This window comes from Podarcis erhardii, assembly GCF_964252035.2.
Source record: "Podarcis erhardii genome assembly, chromosome: 16".
Taxonomy (NCBI): domain Eukaryota; kingdom Metazoa; phylum Chordata; class Lepidosauria; order Squamata; family Lacertidae; genus Podarcis; species Podarcis erhardii.
The window spans coordinates 37,893,777-37,914,033 of record NC_138514.1 but is presented as its reverse complement, the minus strand read 5'-3'; the positions used below and the strand labels follow the sequence as shown (position 1 = coordinate 37,914,033).

General features: G+C 59.3%; 1 protein-coding gene across 2 annotated transcripts; it reads right to left on the bottom strand.

Moving 5' to 3' along the window:
* Window positions 1-1,055: 1,055 nt before the first annotated feature.
* On the bottom strand, window positions 1,056-18,104 carry WDR81 (WD repeat domain 81). 2 transcript variants are annotated; one of them, XM_081843710.1, is made up of 11 exons: window positions 17,998-18,104; window positions 13,056-16,718; window positions 12,711-12,818; window positions 11,836-12,026; window positions 9,562-9,752; window positions 9,185-9,338; window positions 8,541-8,673; window positions 7,185-7,874; window positions 6,260-6,405; window positions 4,579-4,758; window positions 1,056-1,771 (listed from the first exon to the last, which is right to left on the bottom strand). In XM_081843710.1, the coding sequence occupies exons 2-11, from the start codon at window positions 16,690-16,692 to the stop codon at window positions 1,448-1,450; spliced, it is 5,754 nt and encodes a 1,917-aa protein (XP_081699836.1). In that variant the 5' UTR covers window positions 16,693-16,718; window positions 17,998-18,104; the 3' UTR covers window positions 1,056-1,447. The 2 variants fall into 2 exon arrangements, with proteins under 2 accessions (XP_081699836.1, XP_081699835.1); XM_081843709.1 differs by lacking the exon at window positions 17,998-18,104 and adding an exon at window positions 17,300-17,432.
* Window positions 18,105-20,257: the final 2,153 nt, after the last annotated feature.

Genomic DNA, 20,257 nt, shown 5'->3' with positions numbered 1-20,257 from the left:
ACCGAGCCCTCAAGCAGCCGCCGGCTGGATCCTGGCCAAAGCAGAGGCATCTGGGGAGGGGGCAGCAAGAAAGGGAAAGACGACTCTCGAAGCTCTGCCTGCAAAAGGGACATGCATCCCCCCCCCTTGAAAACAAGAGCTGAACAAGCAGCCTGCCTTGGGAGAAATTGAGGAACAGCCCCAAGTGAAGTCCAATGATTTCTAGCAGGTCCACTCCCTGCAAAACTTAGCGGAATGCTACCCTAATAATTCCTGCCTGCTTGGCCTTTGGAGGCTCCTTTGAAATCAACAGTCATGGAAATGTGGAGCTGGAGGCAACCCCAAGGGTCATCTAGTCCAACCCCCTGAAGTCAGGAATTGCAGCTTTGCCTGGCCTAGAGGGCACTCATCTCCTTGACTATCTGGTGTGTTTGTTTCTTGTCAGGGACCGGACATACGCTTACTAAATAAATAAATAGCCAGGCTGTCTCACTGTCTAGCACAGAGTCACCACAGAAAGTTTTGGAACATCTTGGCCCTTTTGTGGCGCCCTGCTGTCCCTTACGGAGGAGGAGGAGGAGGTCTGGGGAGGGGGGAGAGAAGGAAGCAGCAGCAGCAGGACACCAAATTCATGCCACACATAGAGAGAGAGAAGGCAACTGCGAGCTCCAGGGTGTTTATTAGAATATGTATATATATATATATAATCTATTGCAATCAGTTAATCAGCAAGGGGGGGTCTGCTCCCCTCCCCCCCCAGGAAAAGGGGGCAAGCACTTGCACAGGTGTGCTGACCCTTGCCTGGGTGGGGGGTTTTCCCACAAGCTGCCTCCCTGCCACTCCCACCCCAGGGGAAAAATATCATTCCAGGAGGACAGGCAGAGCGAGACAGAACGTGGCACTTGGTGGCACCCAAGTACTCAAGATGGCAGGGCAGTTGGACCACTGAATCTGTGTGTGTGTGTGTTTGCATGCTCACTGGGCTTGAGCAAAGACAGGGAGAGTGGAGAACTGGGTGCCAGGGGCATCTGCCCAGGTGTTGCCGCCGCCCAGGTGCAAAGCCTTCTCTCTTTGCACGGAGGCCAGCTCTTGCGGGGGGGGGGGGGAGACGCATATGGGATGGGTGGGGGGAGCCAGGAGGACAGAAGAAGTCTTGTGCGACACACACACACACAATCGAAAAGTTCAAGAACAGGAATGCTGCGTTGGAGAGGGGCAGTGGAAGAGGGCACCAAAGCTGCTGCCCTCCGTGGGTTCCTCAGCGAATGCCCACCCCACTCTCCAAAGAGAGTCAGGCACATATGGTGATGAGAGGATTGGGGCCTCTGGCTGCCTAGCAGCCTGCTTGCAGAGAGTCAAAGCGGGCACGGAGGTCTCCTCGAAGCCCCCTGCCCTCTCTCTCACCCACCCCCAGTCCCCCCCCAAAGGGGCTCTGCCCCTGTCCCCAGAAGGGAGGAGAGAGCCGGGGCTACGCCAGGAGCCGGACGGTGCCGTTGTCGGAGCCCAGCAGGAGCTGGCACTTGGTGGGCAGGACAGCCAGGCTGGTGAGGGTGCCCCGGAAGTTCTCGGAGCTGAGCTTTGTGATGCTGGGGGGCAGCGCCTCCTGCAGGGCGTAGACGCTGATCCTGTTGGCCACGGTGCCGGCCACCACCTCATTGCCGTAGAGGTCGAAGGTGTGGATGGGCTCCGAGGAGGCCGGCTTGTAGGTCTGAAGAGGCTTCGGCTCCAGCTCCTTCCAGATGGCCAGGGAGTGGTCGGAGGAGGAGCTGATCAGCAGGTTGCCCTCCGTGGCCTGTGGGGGAAACGTCACCCGTCAGCTCAGGGGCATCTCGGCCCACACCCAGGAACCCCACCCAGAATGTGGGGGGCAGCAGTCCTTTGACGCGAAGGGAAGGTGCACCCCACCACTGAATCCTGCTTTACAAAGTGGCAGGGGAAAGGCACTTTGCACATGCCTCAAGGCACTCTTCCTTACCCAGCAGAATCGTCCTACGTTCCATATGCCCACTCAACTTCTTCCATTGCCACAACTGGCCACATATAACACCCATCCCACATTTGCTCAGAACTCAACCTTTGAGTGTGGTGGGACCTAACCTTTGTAACTCCCTGCCTATTGATATGAGGCAGACCCCTGCACTCTACTCTTTCCAGCACAAAACTTTCACGTTCAGGCAAGGTGGCCCAGAAAGTTGTGGTAATTTTAATCCATTTTAGTATTTTAGGTTTTTGTTTGTTTTAAAGAACTTGTGGATTTTTCATGATTTGCTTTTCTTTCTTTTTTAACAATCAAGCGGTGAATGAATTTTATGACATAAATAATTTCACTTCCTGTGCTCCAGGCAGGAGCTCTGGCTAGTATTCAGCCCCAGCACTAAATGGGGGACTCACCCACCACCCACCCGTGCTTCGTGGAGGACTCCAGGGGTGCCAGCTTCTCCACCCTTCTCAGCGTGCTCTCCAGCAAGAGTGGCAAAACCAAAACCGGCCACTGGCATCTCACTGCCTCCGCAGAACTGGTGGGGAGGGCCTTCCCAAAGGCCACTCCTCCCAATGCAGAATCGGTTGTGAAGAACCAGGGGGCTGCCTCACAGGGGCTGCACATCCCATTTTGCCGCCTGAGGCAAAGCCAGAACATGCGGCCGACCAAGCCTCCCTTGCCTGTAGCAGCAGCAGTTTCCGGCAAGATCACGTGAGATTTTGGCAACGTTCTGCCGGAATCCAGTGCCGCTGGCAGCAGAGGCAGCAGGGCGCCTGTGGGATGCCGCCTTCAGCATCTGCCACCCAAGGCAGCCTGCCTAATAATAATAATAAGAATAAGAATTTATTATTTATACCCCACCCATCTGGCTGGGTCCCCCCAGCCACTCTGGGCGGCTTCCAACAAAACACTAAAATACAATAACCTATTAAACATTAAAAGCTTCCCTAAAAAGGGCTGCCTTCAGATGTCTTCTAAAAGTTTGGTAGTTATTTTTCTCTTTGACATCTGGTGGGAGGGCGTTCCATAGGGCGGGTGCCACCACCGAGAAGGCCCTCTGCCTGGTTCCCTGTAACTTGGCTTCTCGAAGGGAGGGAACAGCCAGAAGGGCCTCGGTGCTGGACCTCAGTGTCTGGGCAGAACAATGGGGTGGAGACGCTCCTTCAGGTATACTGGATCGAGGCCGTTTAGGGCTTGAAAGGTCAGACCCAACACTTTGAATTGTGCTTGGAAACATACTAGGTGCCAGTGTAGGTCTTTCAAGACCGGTGTTATGTGGTCCTGGCAGCCGCTCCCAGTTACCAGTCTAGCTGCCACATTCTGGATTAGTTGTAGTTTCTGGGTCACCTTCAAAGGTAGCCCCACATAGAGCGCATTGCAGTAGTCCAAGCGAGAGTGGGTGGGCCGGCCCTGCTGCCACACAGGATGCAGATGCCCCACCTAGCCAAGGAAGGAGGGTGTGCGCATGGGTCCCAGCCAGCCCAGTCCCTGACAGCAGCAGTGCCTGGGAGCTGCCAGTGGGGCTTTGTGGCCGAGGGCCTCCCGTCAGCGGAGAAACAGCAAGCAGCTGGGTTGTTTGGCTCTGGGTGAAGGACACGGAGGGCAGCCCAGGGAGCAGGCAAATAGGGAGAAGGGTTAGCCATTCAGATGGGGGCAGCCGGCCAGTGCTAAGGGGGAAAAGCAGGGACCGCCAGCACACACACATTCTCGGCTTCCCCTCCTCTGGCACACAAGACCTTTGTCCTCCTCCCACCAGCTCAGAAACGGCCCCCAGAGAAGGATCAACAGAGGGAACAACCGGCCAAACCCCCAATGCCCTAACCCCACTTCCACACCCACGCAGCACAAGCCGCTCCACAACCGGACGCCTTCCACAAGGTATTGCTCACATGCGACCGCCCTCCTCTCTGGAATCATGAAGGCTGGAGGCAGGGGTTTCTGTTTGTCTGTGTGCAACATTGCAATACCAGATTCCCCGGTTTCTTCAGCGTGCAATCTGGGAATGCACTGGAGACACGTAAGCAGACAAGGCTACGGCGAATGATGCCCCTGTGTCAGATCTGAAGCTGCAAGGGCCTTGGGGCAGGGGGCCTGAGACCCCCCCCCCATGCAGAGCATTTCTCTGTACAGAGAGCAAGACTCAGCCTGGCTCCTTGTGCTCCCTTAACCTGAGTCCCTCAGCCCAGCGCCCAAGAGCACCAGGCGATACCTTGGACCCACAGAAGGGAATCTTCAGCTGTCCGAGGTGCAGCAGTGGGGAAAGGGGGGCAGCCGGTCTCTGAGCGAGAGTGAAAAGGCATCTAGGTCAGACCAGGAGAGGTAATCTGGGGCCCCCAGGGTGGTGCCCATGGGCACAGTGGTGCCTCCAGGCATCGCCTGGGATGCCCTCCCACACCTCCTAATTCCTGGCTTTTATTTCAAAAACTGTGGCCTTGGTTGGCCACAGGAGGTTGCTTAGATGGGCCTGAACCAGCAGGGCTATTCTTGGGTTCTTATGATGGGATGGTCCCTAGTTTTAGCCAGCATTTGAAAGGTCAATCGTAAACGAATTTCCCTTTGAGACGAACGAGGCGGGGGGGGGATGCACCCAAATGAACCCCTCCAGCCCAGCCCCTTACCTTGATCTGCAAGATGTCTCCCTCGTGCGCTGGCCACACCTTCAGGATGAGGCCTGTCCGGGTGTCCAGCAGGGCCATGAAGCCAGAGGAGAAGCCGGCTACCACACTCCGGCCACTGGGGCTGACGGCCAGGCAGCGGACAAGGCCAGCGTTGGCCCCACAGGCCAGGCGGAATTCATGCTGGGGGCACAGAAGGAGGGGAGGCAGAGGGGCGTCAGAAGCAGCTTCTCCCAGTCAGAACCTGTGGCAATTCTCCCCCGGTGTCACCTGCTCTGACTGGCAGCAGCAGCTCTCCAGGGTTTCCCCCCAGCATTTCCCCATCAGGGATTGGACCTGAGACCTTCTGCCTGCAAGGCCACTGCTCTGCCTCAGAGGACCAGGGGAACCACGTCAGGCCCTCCAGGGCCCTGGGAAAGGGAGACTCTCCCGGCACCTGCCACGTGGCCCCTTTTGTAAGTGAGGGAACTGGTGTGGGGCTGGACTGGGGACCTCCTGCCTGCAAGCTGGGTGCCTCCCAACTCCCAAAGTTGTCGCTTGGGGTCACAATTCATGACTCCCAGATAAATGTGAGGCCCCTCCAGCCCCCAGACCCACCCTCACAGGGCACTGCCTGGCTGCAGACCAGACTCCCTGTCCATCTGGTCCAGTGCTGCTTGCTCTGACTAGCAGCATCTCTCCAGGGCCTCAGGCAAGGGAGGGTCTTCCCCATCACCTGACACTTTTCCAAGAGGCTGGGAGCGAACCAGAGACCTACATGCAAAGCAGATGTTTTGTCTCCGAGTGACAGATCCAATAGGGAAGCGGCTAAGGGATCCCGGAAAAGAGACTCGGAGGTGACATGAGAGCCATTTTCCCGTCTCTGAAGGGCTGCCACATGGAAGGTGGCGGAAGCTTGTTTTCTGCTGTTCTGGAGGGCAGGAGCCGAACCAACAGATACCAAATGGCAAGAAAGATTCTGGCAGAACATTAGAAAGAACTTCCTAAGAGCTGTTTGGCAGCGGGACAGAGTCCCTTGGAAGGGACCCTCCTTCGCTGGAGGTTTTTGAGCAGCTCTGACCACCAAGACGTTCTTCCGAATGTCCCGTCAAGTTGGCTGGCCATCTGCCAGAGATGCTTCTGTTGTGATTCTGACATTACAGGGAGTTGGACTGGAGGACTCGACAAGGCTGTTATTCTGAGCTGCCTTCTGCCTTTCTCTCCCCAGCTCAGTCCTGGCAGTACAGGCAGCGACACCCCATTTACACGTATTCATGCAACACGCCAAGCTCCGAACGACCCAAAAACATCATCAAAAGGGGGACTGCCATAAAACTTAGGGGAAAAGCTGTACTGCAAAAATGATTAAGGTTTTAAATGATAATTTTAGGTTATATTTTAGTGATCAAGATTTATTTTTTTTTCAAAGTGATTAAGATTTAATTCAAACATACGCAATTTCACATGAGCATGAGATTCCTTGGAACGTAACTGCTGCATAAATTGGGAGTTGCCTGTATTGGCTCCCTGGTGTCTGTGGAAGAGAAAACCATCGCCTGCTCTTCCAGTGGGAAGCTGGACCAGGGCAGCTGCTCTGTCCCAAGGCTACAGCCTCCTCTCCACAGGCATGACCAATGGGGAGCAGGAAATGTCCCCCACCTCCGCCAACTAAAGCAGCCCCGGGCACAACGAACCCTCAGTGTACCTGGAGTCCCGGCTTCCGGTGGTCAATGAAGCGCAGGACCGAGTCGGCGCTGGCCATGCTGATGCTGGTGTAGGGAGGGGGCATAGCGCTCACCGCCGTGATGGGCACTTTGCAGTCAGGCGCCTCAAACGTGCGGACGACTTTGCCTGCAAGAGAGAGACAGCCTGTTCAGATGGGGCGAAAGGGGCAGCTGGCTCCAGAGCCGGTTGTGCTGCCCCAAATCCGCCTCTGGTGTGTTTTCCTCCTGGCACACGGGCGTCACCAGATGAGGCATTCCGGAGAGGCTCCAAGCCCCGCTTTCCCTCAACTAGGGCCAGGGCCTTTTCAGTACAGTGGTACCTTGGGTTACAGACACTTCAGGTTACAGACTCTACTAACCCAGAAATAGTACCTCAGGTTAAGTACTTGGCTCCAGGATGAGAACAGAAATCGTGTGGCGGCAGCAGGAGGCCCCATTAGCTAAGGTACTTCAGGTTAAGAACGGACCTCCAGAACGAATTAAGTTTGTAACCAGAGATACCACTGTACTGGCCCCAACTTGGTGGAACGCTCTGTCACAAGAGACCAGGGCCCTGCGGGACTTGACATCTTTCCGCAGGGCCTGCAAGACAGAGCTGTTCCGCCCGGCCTTTGGTTTGGACTCAGTCTGACCCTTATGTTTCCCTCCCCTTATGGTTTTGATCTATCAGCTACTTTTAAAACGAGGCTGCATTTTAAATTGGGGTTTTTTTGTTTTGTTCTCCCCCGCCCCCCCCCCATTATGTATTTACTGTAATTTTACTGGTGTTAGCCACCCTGAGCCTGGCTCTGGCCGGGGAGGGTGGGGTATAAATAAAGTTTATTATTATTAGTTTTATTATTACACCACCCAGCCACAGGGGGCCACACTCCTGCGGCCCAGCCAAGCCCCCCCTCCCCCCCTCACCAGTGAAGGGGTCCCAGATGTGGACGGTGCCGTCGCAGCTGACCACGTGCTGGGGGGCCTCCAGGGCGCCAACGTAGAAGACGGACTTCTTGTGGTGCCCGTAGGTCAGGCGGGGCTCCTCCTCGCGGGTGCCGTCCCCCCGGTTGTAGAGGGGCCAGAGGCGCACCGTCTTGTCCTTGCTGCCGCTGAGGAAGAAGTCCTCGCCGCCCAGGGGGGCCAGGCACTTGATGGCCCCCGCGTGGCCCACGAAGCTCTGCAGCTTGATCTGGTGGAAGTGGAAGCGGGCGTCGTGCTGGCTCACCCCGATCTCGTACTGCCAGTAGGCCAGCCAGTTGCCACAGAGGTGGTGGGCGCTGCGGTGCAGCTCCTGCTTCAGGGCCTCCCCCTCCTCCCGGCGCCCCGCCGTGGGGCAGAAGCTGCTGGGGCTCCCCGAGGCCTCCTGCTGGGCCTCCATGGGGACCTGGATCCGGTTGCCCACCAGCACGCTCCCAAAAGTCCCAGAGTGCGTGTCCTCGCAGGGGCCGGAGGAGGGGTCCGCGCCCAGGACGCTTTGCTCCAAGGAACCCGGGCCTAGCGCGGCCGCATCCTGGCTCTGGGAAGCCAGGCCCCGGGGGTTGATGCTCTCCAGGTAGAGGCCAGCCAGCCGCCCGACCAGCGCATGGTTGGGGACGAGGGCGTGGATGACGTCGCCTGCAGAGAAGGGAGGAAGATGGGGGAGCTCTGGGTATGGATCCAGGCCCCGTGCAAGGCCAGGGAGCTCCAAGGCCTCTCCTCACCAAGCGCAAGGGGGTCAAGGAGCTGCGAAGGCAACAGAGTCTGGGGCTTGTCAAGTTTTTAAAAAGGAGGGAGAGAAACAGTCAGAGGGATTTATAAAAATTGTGCACAGGTTGGAGAAAGGAAGCAGGGAGATGTTTTTATCCCTCTCCCATGCAGTTCTAGAATAAAAAAGTTTATTCAAACTGCTGCAAATTAACCTGGGGAACTCACTGCCTCAAGATGTCCAGGGTCCAAAAGGAAGAATGGATGTTCCTTAGGGGCCTTCAGGTCATCTCAAGGAGATGGGGAAAAACACACACTTATACCTTTCTGCTTTGCCAGCCTGCCACCCTCCCAATGTTTTGGGCAACTTGGCCACCCCAGTCCCTGCAGCCCAATACAGCTGGAGGGCCCCAGGTGGGCACAGGCTGGGCCGATCTTCAAGGTGCCACAAGACTTGCTGTTGTGTCTGCTGCCTGAGACTCACACCCAGAGCCATTTGAGAAGGTGCAGAGCGTGTGTGCATGCATGTGTCTGCAAGAGCACAAGAGACACGGGTCGAGAGAGAGCAGGGGAGGAGAGTCAAGCCTCACGCCCTACCTAGCAGGCAGGAGAAGGGGACAAAGGTGATGTAAGCCATCTCCAGGCTGAAAACCTTCTGCAGCTCCAACACAGCAGACGGGTCCGGGGGCAGCAGCCTCGTCGGCAGGGCAGGCGGCTCCTGTGTCACACCCTGGGCGGGGGGGGGGGAGGAGGAGGGGGGGAACCAGTCAGACAAACCTCCGCCTTGCTGGCACCCACCTCTGGGAGAGGATTCCCACCCAGCGCCAACAGCCGCCCTGAGAACAGCACTGCATTTTGGAAGAGGCCATTTCCCCCCTGCCTGCACTTTTCATAGAACTGTAGAGCTGGAAGGGACCCCATGAAAGCATTGTAGAAACTGGAACCCAGTGTTTGTTTCCCCCCAACCTCTGCCACCAAGGCTCCCTAGATATGATCCGTACAGCGAATAAGACCATTTTGGCTCTGCAGAGGAAAGATCACTTTCTGGATGTTTGTGGCCTGAGAAACGTCTCCTGGGTTGACCTGATGCCTCTTATGAGAAAGAACCCCTTCCACCCCACTTCCACGTGCCACGAGTTCAAGTCTTGCCAGAGCCAGGGGTCCTTCTCTCTCTCCCCCCCCCCCCCATCAGCAGAGGCTGAAAAAGCTCCCCGACCTTCTGCCCTCCCTTCCCGCCTCACCTGCTCCAGCAGCGAAAACGTCTCGAAGAACGTCCGGAGAGTCTGGCTGAGGTGCTGCTGCACCATCTCCGACCCGATCCGCAAGCAAACCAGCGCCACCAGGCTGATGGTCTTGAGGCACAAGCCGATGCGGGCCTGGGCCCCGCTGGGGAAGCTAGAGGGGGAGGGTGGGGCGTCAGCCAAGAAGGGTGCCCAAGAGAGACATCCCAGCACACACCGCCCAGTCTCCCCCACAAGGGCTCTGGGGGCACAGCAGGGGCTGCAGGGTTCCCCCAGCCAGCGCCTCCAGAGCAGAGGCCCTCGTGGCCAGAGAGGGATGCCTGGGACAGGTCCCTCCTGCTGTATGCCAGAGGGGGTCTCTCGCCCCAGCCTCTCACCTGATGGTGGCCGAGGTGAGGAAGCCCAGGACAGGCAGAAGGACCTCCTGGCTGATTTTGGGCAGGATATCCATGAGGGTGGTGTCCGAGAGGTAGACGACAATCTTGCGGGTGAGCGTCATGGCGGCCAGGAGCCCGGCCTCCTTGCGGCTGTTCAGCCGGACGACGCCTGCTCCGCCCCCAGGAGCCACCTGGAACAGGGAAAAGAGGTCCCAGGTGGGTCAGCGGCAGAACGCCTGCTTGGCATGCAGAAGGTCCTCAGGTCAACCCCCAGGAGGTAGGGCTGGGGACAACCCCCACCTTAAAATCCTTGAGAGTCACCGCTGCCTTTCCTATGGCACTTGAGAAAAATTATAGAGTGGTAGAATTGGAAAGGACTCCAGGGTCATCTAGTACAACCCCTGGGGGAAACCTGTAAGCAGGATCCGTGCAGAAGAGCCCTCTCCCCTCCTGTGCTTTCCAGCACCTGGTCCATGAAACAGACCGTGGCCTCAATTCCACCCCTGCCTTGCCCACTCATGAGCAGGCTGAGGTGACTGCCTCAGATGGCCGGATCCACAGCAGCAGCAGATCCAGTCTCCAAGGAAGGCATCACCTGCTGCTGCTGCTGCTGCTGCCTCTGTGGCCGCCATGGCTGTGCTGCGCTGCTTGGAGGCCGGATCTGCCACCTCCTGAGTAGTCTCCCCCAGGTGTCTCCTGGCATGATTCAGTGTCCTTGGATTCCCACTTCAACCGTCCGGCTGATTCCCCTCTTGTTCCTAATGTAGCTCTTCACCCACCCCTTTGCCCCTAGTGGGAGGGGGCGCCATTTTGTGGTTCACCCTCGGTGCCAAACTGGCCAAGTGGACATCACGGCTGTGAGGCTCAGCGCAGCTCTTCCCAGAGGCCACCTCCTCCTCCTCCTCCTCCTCCCACCCAGCGAAGGGGCTGCTCCCTCCCCTGACTTTGCTGAATACAACCCTCCATGTTGGGAAAGATTTAAAATGGGGAAGTGTCCCCCAATACAGAGTGTGACCTCCACACAGAGAGAGAGAGAGAGCGAGTGAGTGTGCAGAAGGCACTCAGAGCCCCTGAGGCTGAACGCGAGTCAGCTTCTCCTTTCAGAGCAGCTGCCAGGGAGGAAACGAAACTCCTCCCTGAAAGAATATGGTTCCGGAATTGAAATATTAATAGAGAACGTGTAAAATGTGCAGGAGTAAGCAAGAAAATAACAATAGAATCAATTGAATAATTATTAAATTATAACAACACAACAAGATGGAAGAAGTAAAATATTGAGATCACACATGGGTGAAGGGGAGTGGAAGGTATATGGGAACCTATAATATAATTTATAATTTGTTAATTGCTTTGTATTTACATACAGCAAAGGGAAGCATAGAACAATTAGATATATTTTAATTTAGGTAATCTACGTAATAGGCTTATGTTAGAAAATGAATATGGATTTTGAATTTGATGTTTGTAAAAATTTTTTGGTTTTGAAATGATAATAATAATAAAAGAAATTCCTCCCTGAGCTGCCACACACCCCCTCCAGGACACAAAGCAAGGCAAACTCCCTCCTTGGAAGGGGGGGCAACATCTAGGATTTTAGTTGGCATATATTTGCTCAATCTTCCCTCCCGCTGGCCCCTCCTCTGCTCAGCCCCCCACTCCCGCCCTCTGGGAGTTCGCTAGGTACTGCTCAGGTACAGTTCAGCTTCTCCCTAAAGCCATGAGGGCTAGAAACTTGGGAAGGCGAGTCTGCTTGGGCTGCTTTGTTTTTAAAGCTAAGCTTCTCCAGCTGCTGAAATCTTGAACAGAATCCTGTGTTCCCTGCAGCAAGCTGCTCAGGCTGCCCAAGAATGGTGCTGGAGTGGAAGGATATGAGAGAGAGCCCCGGGTAAGGGCCCAGTAGCGCAGAACACCTGCTTGGCATGCAGAAGGTCCCAGCTTCAATCCCCAGCGGCAGCCCCAGGGACACTCCCTGCCCCAAACCCTGGAGAGCCATTGCTGTCTGGACAAGACTGTGCCAGGTGGGCCCGGGGTCTGACGCAGCATACGGCAATGGTGTAGGAGAAGGCAAGATGGAATCAGAGAATCCTGGAGCTGGAAGGGACCCCCCAAGGTCAACTAGTCCAACCCCCTGCGATGCAGGAATCTCAGGTAAAGAATCCCTGGCAGATGGCCATCGGAACTTTGCTCCAAGGAAGATGGAGAGAGAGGGAAAGTGGAGGGGCCCCACAGACACGCCTGGAGCCCTGAAAGTCACCCTCAGATAGAGACACTGACCAGGTAGCTGATATAGGGCAGGTACAGGTAGGTGAGGACGGGCTCCCCATACAGGTGTGCTAGGTGGACGAGGCAGGCCAGCACCGGCTCGGACACCACATCCCCCACCAGCAGCCGCTTCTGGTAGATGTTCCCGGAGCTCAGAGGGCTGCTCTCTTCAGCCCCGGCCACAAACTGTTGCCTGCCAGGACCTGCAGAAGGAGAAAGAGCAGAGAGAGAGTGTGGGGGACACCCTCAAAGGTCATCCAGCCCAACCCGCTCCCAAGGCAGGAAATCCGATTGCGACAGCAGCCCTGAAAGGCGGCCGTTCAGCCACTGCTTACACGCCCCTGGTGAAGGAGGGTCCACACACACACAAACCCCGGGGCATCTCAGACCCTCAAGGCTCCTGGTTCAAGTCCTACCGTCTGGGGAATGCCTGTGGGGCTGCTGGGCTCTAACACCTGTCCCTGACCAGGTTGCCCATGCCAGCTGCTGCAGCTGATAGAAAACTGGAGCCCAGTGAAGACAAGTCCACCACTTTCAGAGGGAATCTGTTCCACTTTGAACAGCTCTTACTCTCAGAAAGTTTTTGGTTGGACTCTCCTTTCTTGCAATAGGAGTCTGTTTCTTCAGGTCCTGCCCTCCGGGGGGGAGAAAACAACCTTGCGCCTTCTTCCATGTGACAGCCCTCGAAAGAGAGAGAGAGTGGAAGATGGCTTTCCTATCTCCTCTTCTGCAGGCTAAACTCACTCTAGACCCCAACTGCCCACCCGCCCCACTTGGGCACCAGGTTGGCAAAGGTTGTTCCAACAGAAGGCCTCCCCCAGAACCATGAAAAGCAGCCTCCTCCTTTCCCACCCCCCCTGCCCCATAACCCCACAGGCGAGAATTACCGATGTAGCAGGAGGTCAGGAGTCGGAGGAGGTTCCTGGCCACGTAGTGGGAGGTGGTGGTGGGGCCCAGCTTGGGCGAGAGCCACCTCACCATCTTGCAGGCTGTGTCTGGGAGACAAGAGAGGGCGGGAGCGGGTGGTTAGGCGGCACCCTGCCCACACCCAAGGGAGCTCCCTTTGCGGGCGCAGCCTGGCATCCCAGCACCTCCCCAGTCCCTGCTGGTGTTTGCTTTGAATTCTTCTTTTGCTTATAACTTATATTACTCTAAACCACTATGGTATACAATTTTTTAAATCAATGAATGAATGACTAGGCCCCCCACCCCCGGAAGGAGCCTTGGCTCACCCAGCAGAATGCTCCTCTCCTTGTCCCCCTCCTGGTCCAACAAGCCCCGTCCGACCCGGTCCTCCTCCTCCTCCTCCTCGCCATCATTGTCCTCTGCCAGGCTGGCTTCCACCGAGGCGCTGAGTCCCAAGGAGAGCGTTAGCTCCTCTGCGACCACAGTGGTGGCGGCGTCGCGCTCTTCCTCCCCGTCCTGCTGGCCCTCGTCTTCCTCCTCCTGCGGCTGCTCCTCCTCCTGCTCTTCCTCCTCTTCCTCCTCGCTGTGCTTCAGGTCCTGGCTGCTGTCAAGGGACTTGAGGCTCCCTTTGTCCTTCTGGGACTCCCCGTCGGCGGCCGACCGGTCCTCCCCCAGGGAGACCTCGCTGGCGCTGCTCTTGTCGCTCAGGCGGCCCAGGCTGAGGGATTCCTCGGCTGCCGCAGCCTCTTCCTCTTCCTCCTCCTCCTCCGTGCCCCGCAGAGCCTCGGCCACGTAGAGCCCGTTCTGGAAGTCCTCGCTCTCGGGCAGGTCAGCCTGGTCGTGCAGGCTGACCCCGGACATGTAGCCCAGCAGCTGCAGGGCCGAGCCCCTCTCCGCCTCCGCCTTGGCCTCCTCCCCAAAGGAGCAGGGCCCGGGACTGCCCCCTCCGCTCTCTTCGTCCTCCTCCTCCTCCGTCACCCCCAGCAGGGCCTTGTTCTCCTCCGGGGCGGCCCCCTCGGACCCCACCAGCACCTGCAGGATGTGGGGCAGGAGGGCAGAGAGGAAGAGCTGCAGGCCCAGCCGCGCCATCAGCTGCGCCACGAAGCAGTCGGTGTACAGGTAGAATCGCCCATGGAGGCAGCGGGGGTTTTCGTAGGCCCCCACCAGCAGCTTCAGCAGGTACTTGTGGGCGTTGCGGGGGCCCAGGGCCCTGGCGATGGGCTCAAAGAGGTACCAGGCGGCGTGGACAGCCGTGCGCTCCCCGGACAGCAGCGCCAGGACGAAGGGCAGCAGGATCTCCAGGCCCTCGGGGGTGATGCTGCTCAGGACGCCCTCCAGCTGCCGCCACAGCTGGAACACCAGCTCCCGGCCCTCGGCCTCCGCCTGGCGAGACAGGTAGGTGGAGATGAAGCGGTGCAGAGCCGGGAAGTAGGCAGGGAAGGGCAGCACCGCGCTGAAGGAGCTCCGCAGCTGCCAGGGGCAGGGCGGAGGGAGGCCCTGCCAGACAGGGGGGTAGTCAAACAGGAGCGGCCCCCACCCCGCCCTGGCGAGCTGCCCATCCGCCACCCTCAGCTGCAGCAGCGTATCCAGCAGGTGCTGCAGAGGAGCTGGGATGTCCTTGGGGTGCTGGCGGCACAGCCTCCGAGCCGCCCGGAAGCGCTCCGCCAGGGCCGCCCCGGGCTCCAGCGCCCGCAGCTTCGGGGCAAAGACGATCTCGGCCACCACAACCCCCAGGGCCTGCATGTCTCTCTGGAAGAGGTCCGAGGGCCCCGGGGGCAAGCGAGGCCGGCGCTGCTCCGGCTGGCCCACCTGGGCGTGCAGCCCCTTCAGGAGGAAGGCGTCCAGCTTCTCCAACTCCTCCAAGGCCTGCAGGAAGTTGCAGCCCTCGGGAACGACGATCTTGGCGTCCAGCCCTTCCACAGGAGGAGCCCCCGCCTTGGTCCTGCTGCGGCCGAGGTGCTTGCCCTCTGCGGGGATCCCCGGGGGCGGGGCGGGGGGACCGGGCAGCTCTGTGGCCCGGCATGCCCCCGCAGGGAGGGCCTCCAGTGCCTCTGCCCCCTGCTCCACCTCCTCCTCTGCCGCCGTGAACCGACCTCCAGCCCACACGCCTTCGCATGGCGCCGCTTCCACGACCGGCCCGCCGGCCCCATTGCTGGCCTGGCCCTTGGGGGCACCCCCTTCCAGGACTCTCGTCTCCTGCACAGGTGGGATGAGGGGCCTGGTGATGGGCGGGGCTTCGGCGGAGAGGAGGGCGCAGCTCCCCGCCAGGCGCCGGGGGTGGGGCTGGTCAAAGAGAGGCACCACCCCGTAGCTGGCCAGGTGGGTGTGGCCGTCCACCAGGTGCAGGCAGACGTTCTTCTCCTTGACGGCCTCCTTGCCCAGCAGCTTATAGCCGAAGGTGAGGTCGATCCAGTGGTGGAGGTCCTGGGACACCTCCCAGCTCTCCAGCAGCGCCCGGTGGGCCGCCACAAACTCCTCGCGGGAGGCACACCAGGCCGGCACCTCCAGGTCCGGCATGTCCGGGTGGATGGAGCGGAAGATGGCGGGGTCCGAGTAGAACTCGGGGATGCACTCGTCTGGCGTCCAGCCCTGCATGCGCTCCATGCTGGCCGGGTACTCGTTGGGCTCCCACTGGGAGCGCACGTGGGAGCACAGCACGGCCCGGGGCGTCCGCCGGGCGGTGTAGACGTAGTAGGTGATGTCAGAGAGGACGTCGGAGATGTGGTGGGGCACGTGGGGCTGCTCCCCACCCAGGCCGCCCCCGGCCACAAAGGCCTGCTTGGTCATCTCGTAGGTGAAGTCCAGCTGCTTGTCACCCTTGTTGAGGCGGAACTTCGACTTCCGAAGGTCCCGGAAGCGGCCGTTGCGGGTGCTGAAGTCCACCACCCAGGGCAGGACCGGGTGGTAGTTGGGGTCACCCGCCCGGCGGCCAGCCAAGCGGTTCAGGTGCAGGAGGTAGTCAAAGTTGCTGAGGCGCCCGTGCACCCAGTCCAGCACCAGCTGCCCAAGGCCCTTCCCAGGCGCTGCAGGGATGTTGCCTCCGTCCGCCAGCGGGTCCCTCCCTGCAGTACCCGCCTCCGCTTCTGCCGCCACCTCCTCCTCCTCGTCCTCGTCCCGCTCGTAGTCCCGGAGCTGGACCCTGAGCCGGGCGCACAGCTTCTCGTCCACGGCCACGTCGTGCAAGGAGAAGGCCCCGCACGCCAGCCCTGCCCGGTGGCAGGCCTCCATGGCCTGCAGGACCTGGAAGAGGATGAAGAGGAGCTTGGCATGGCTGTTGGTCAGCTTGGCCGGGCTGAAGGTCACGATGTCGTGGAGGCAGAACTGGACGTAGGGGAAGACCACGTACAACATCTCCGGGGACTCCAGCAGCACCTCCGCCGGGAGGATGCTGGGGCAGCGCAGAGGAGGGCACCTGCCGGGCGAGCAACCGCCCTCTTTGGCTGGGGAGGTGCAGGAGGGGGCGCCCCTGCCCACGGGGACGATGGGGCAGCCATAGAGCCTCTGGAGGGCCCCACAGAGCACCTCCAGGGCAGGGGCCGTGGGCGGGGTGGTTGCGTGGCAGTACGGGCAGACATAAAGGCGGTGAGCCTGGCTCCACAGGTTCCGGTAGTTCTGAGAAGCCACATGGCGCATGAAGCCATGGAGCGTCTCCGGGGGCTCCTTCGGGTCGCCAGGCACCACAGCCAGCCCGTAGCGCAGCTGGTCCTTCCTCAGGCCGTGGATCTCCACCCGGGTCCAGCCGGACGGCAGCTTCTGCACTGAGTGCTGGAGGCAGGTGCGCACCTCCACATCGCTGAGCCCTTCGGGGTGCGGGCACAGGCTGGGCAGCACCCCCCGCTCCTTCAGGCCGGCCAGCCACTTGGTGGGCACCAGAGCGATGACGTGGGAGCTCCCCGTGGCAGCTGCCAGCTGGCTGCGGTCAATGCCCAAGTCCTTCTCCACCTGCCTGAGGAGGGTCTCCATCCTGGGGGGCAGCACAGCAGCATTCCCTGGGGAGGGGGAGACACAAAGAGCCACAGATCACTGGGGCAGAACATAGAACGTCTGTGGAAGGGGTGGGTGGCTAGAATCAGAGAACTGGGAGGGACCACAAGGGGCATCTGGTCCAACCCCCTGCAATGCTCAAACCCACAACCTGGACTGAGATTGGGAGTCTCATGCTCTGCCCTCACAGCCAGAGGCCTGTGGCAAAGTTGGAATGCCTGTGGGCTGCCTGTTGAACCAGTGGCGTAGCGTGGGGGGTGCAGGGGGGGCCGGCCGCACCGGGCGCAACATCTGGGGTTAGGGCAAATCCACGGGTTAGGGGGCGCAAATCCACGGGTTAGGGGGCGCAAATCCACGGGTTAGGGGGCGCAAATTACTTGCCTTGCCCCGGGTGCTGACAACCCACGCTACGCCACTGTGTTGAACCCAAGCCCCATTTGAACAAAGGCTTGGGCTGGATGACCCCTTGGGTCCCTCCGAACTCTAAAAGTTCTGTGGTTCTATGGAAGAGAGCCGCCAGATACCAGCTCCGACCATGTCGGTCCATTCACCAAACAGCGGCTGCCCAGTCTCCTAAGAGACCTACACATAAATGAGTCCATCTAGCTCAGGACTGCCTGCTCTGACTGGCAGCAGCTCTGCAGGATTTCAGGCCAGGGCCATTCCCTGCCCTTCCTGGATCTGCTGCCAGGGACTGAGCCTGGGAGCTTCTGCGTGCAAACAAGGGGCAGCTGAGCCCAAGCAGAGCTCAGAGACAGGATCAAACCAGAGGCCCACCTCGCTCCCCGGCACCCCCCTTCCCAGGAGGCCAAGGGATCCCACCCACCCCGGAGAAAGTCACCAGCTCCTTGACGATTAATTTCCAAGAACTGAGGAAGGGCCCAGCCCAAGGCTGCCTCGCATCACGCGCCTCGCGCGCTGCAAGCTGTCAGCTGACAGAGCGCTTCGCCGGCGCTGCCCCGCGGAAAGGGGAAATCCACTCTGCACACGCTCGGGCGACCGGGCTGCCAGGACCACGCGGGAAACGAGCTGAGGGTCCAAGCCCGGACTCCGGGCGTGGGGCGGCCCCCTCCTCCAACCTCCCTCAGCTCCGGGGTCGCGGCAGCGGCGGACCCTCCCGGCTCCTTCCCTCCCCGGCCCTTCCCCGCCGGGCGCGCCTGCCCTACCTCCGGCAGCGAGCAAGGCACTCTGCACATGTTCAGAGGCCCGCCTGCCCCGCTTCCCTGGCGGGGAGCGCTGCTGGGCGAGGCTCGGGGCCGAGCAGGGGCGGCGGGGCAGCCTCACCTGGCCTGGGCGCGGGGCTCAGGCGGCGCGCGAGGGGGCGCCTTCCTCGGCGGCGGCCGATCTCGCTCTGCTCCCAGCCATGTTGGGTCAGCTGACGCGCGGGTCACGTGGCGCCGCTTCCCGGGGAAAGACACAAACTCCACGTGGCCCGAGGGGGGGGGGAGCGGCGTGCACGCGCAGCCAAGGAGGCCCGGGGGGGCGCGCGCTCGAGAGGCGGGCGCGGGGAGCGAGTTGACCTAAATTTACGTCCAATTTACGTAAATTTGGAACTTCCTGCCTATTGATATCACTATTCCGCTGGGCAGCTGCTGAGAAGAGTAATGTTTACTCAAGACCACCCAAATGGAAGTTGCTGGGGGATTTAATCTAATATTTTAACTTTTCATCTGTTTTAAAGCAACGCTGTAAAAATTTCTCGATTTTATTGCTTCGTCTTTTTGTAAACCGCTCTGAGGTTTTGTTTTTGCGATCACGACACCTGCGCATCAGATGTCTAGTTAAGGAAATGTGCTGACGATTTCCCCCCGAATGATGGGCGCGGGTCACAATCCATACTGTGCCTTATAAAGTTGAAAAAGCCACAAACCGTCTCTGCCGTGCTGCATCCCCCGCCCCCCGCCCTTCTTTTGAATTTGAGAGAGTTTGGTGCGTGGGCGGGTTGGAAGGAACATCATTGACCCGCCCGGGAACTCCAGACCCGACCCGCCCCCCCGTTTCTCCCCCCCCCCGCACCCACCACTGTAGCATCTGGAGCTGCGATGCCCCTGGTGGCAACTGCTGGGGCGCCACCCTCGTCTTTTTCCGCGGTGGCGGCTGTTGCGACACAGCCGGCAAAGGTGGGCAGGCTGCGCGAGGAAGAGGAGCCTGCGAGCCCACCCTCTGCCCCTCCAGGCGCCTCGGACTTCAACTCCCATCAGCCCCAGCGGGTGGGCAAAGGCTGCTGCAAGCTTTCTCCCTTGTTCCCAGAGGTCGGGTCGTGACCTCCCTGGATTGTACAAGCACTCCAGGGCCCTCTCTGAAGATCAGATCTATGGGGTGGTGGGGCACCTGGGGAACCCCAAATCCTGCTGGACTCCAGCTCCCATCGCAGCATGGCCAATGGGCAGGTCATGGTGCTGGGAGTTGTAGGTCCAGCAACATCTGAAGGGTGGGGGTGGGAGTCGCCACCTTTGCATGAAGCCCTTGTAGTTCTGCGGGGGGGGGGTGCCTTCCTGGCCCCCACTACTCTGCAAATCTCAGCTGCTGCTAAAAGCAATTCATTTACAGCAAATTGTTGCTCCAAAGAGTTCAAAGCTGTGTATCTTGTTCCTTGTTCCTCCCCTTCCCCAAATTATCGTCACAACAATCCTGAGAGGTAGACTAGATTTAGGGGTAGCAATGGGCCCAAGTTGGGCTGGTTGCTGAGTTTTATTATCTTGGGCAGCTGCACTATCTATTGGAGGACCGTAGGGGCCAAGCCCCCCCACCCACTAACAATTTTCACTGACAGGTCAATATTCCTCAGCCAGCTGAGCCCCATTGGGCCTCCTCCCATTGTGTTGGGCAGAACCCATCACACCTGATCTCGGGTCTCCTCAGGCCTAGTCTGAGACACCAACCCTGACAGACTGAAGAAGTGGATGGACTCCCACCCCTCATCTGTGGGGCCCCATGGCTGCTCTCACCCCGGCACCACACCAGCTCCCTCCCAATATTCTGAGGTGCTTCTTCCTCCTGGTAACTTTCCACTCCACCATTTTTGGGTGACCAAGCAGATGCCTCTCCTGGGAAGCCCCCCAGCAGGACCCCCACAGCTGCTGCTCTCCCAGTTTGCTATTCCCAGCAACTGGTATTCAGAGCTGCCTCTCACAGGGGAGGAAGAACCTTGCCATTGTGACTAGGAGACACACTAAGCCTTACTCTCCTCAGTTCACCTATCTCATCCTTCCTAACAGCAGTAGCTGGATCTGGCCAAAGCAGGGCTATCTAGTCTGGCATCTCGTCCTCACAGGAGTCTAGGTAGACTGCCTGTGGACCTGGAGGTTCCATAGGACCATAATAAGAGCCTGGCTGCTGGACCAGGCCAAAGGAGACCCATCTAGCCTAGCCTCCTGCTTTCACATTGGCCAACCAGGTGCCCCCAAAGGGAAGCACGCAAGCTCCCCCCAATTTAGTTTCCCAGCAATAGGCACTCAGAGGCCTCTGGCAATGGCTATAGGCATTCAGCGGCTAGTTCACAGCTAGGCAGAATAGTATCCGCAGAGACAAGGACAGGAGGATA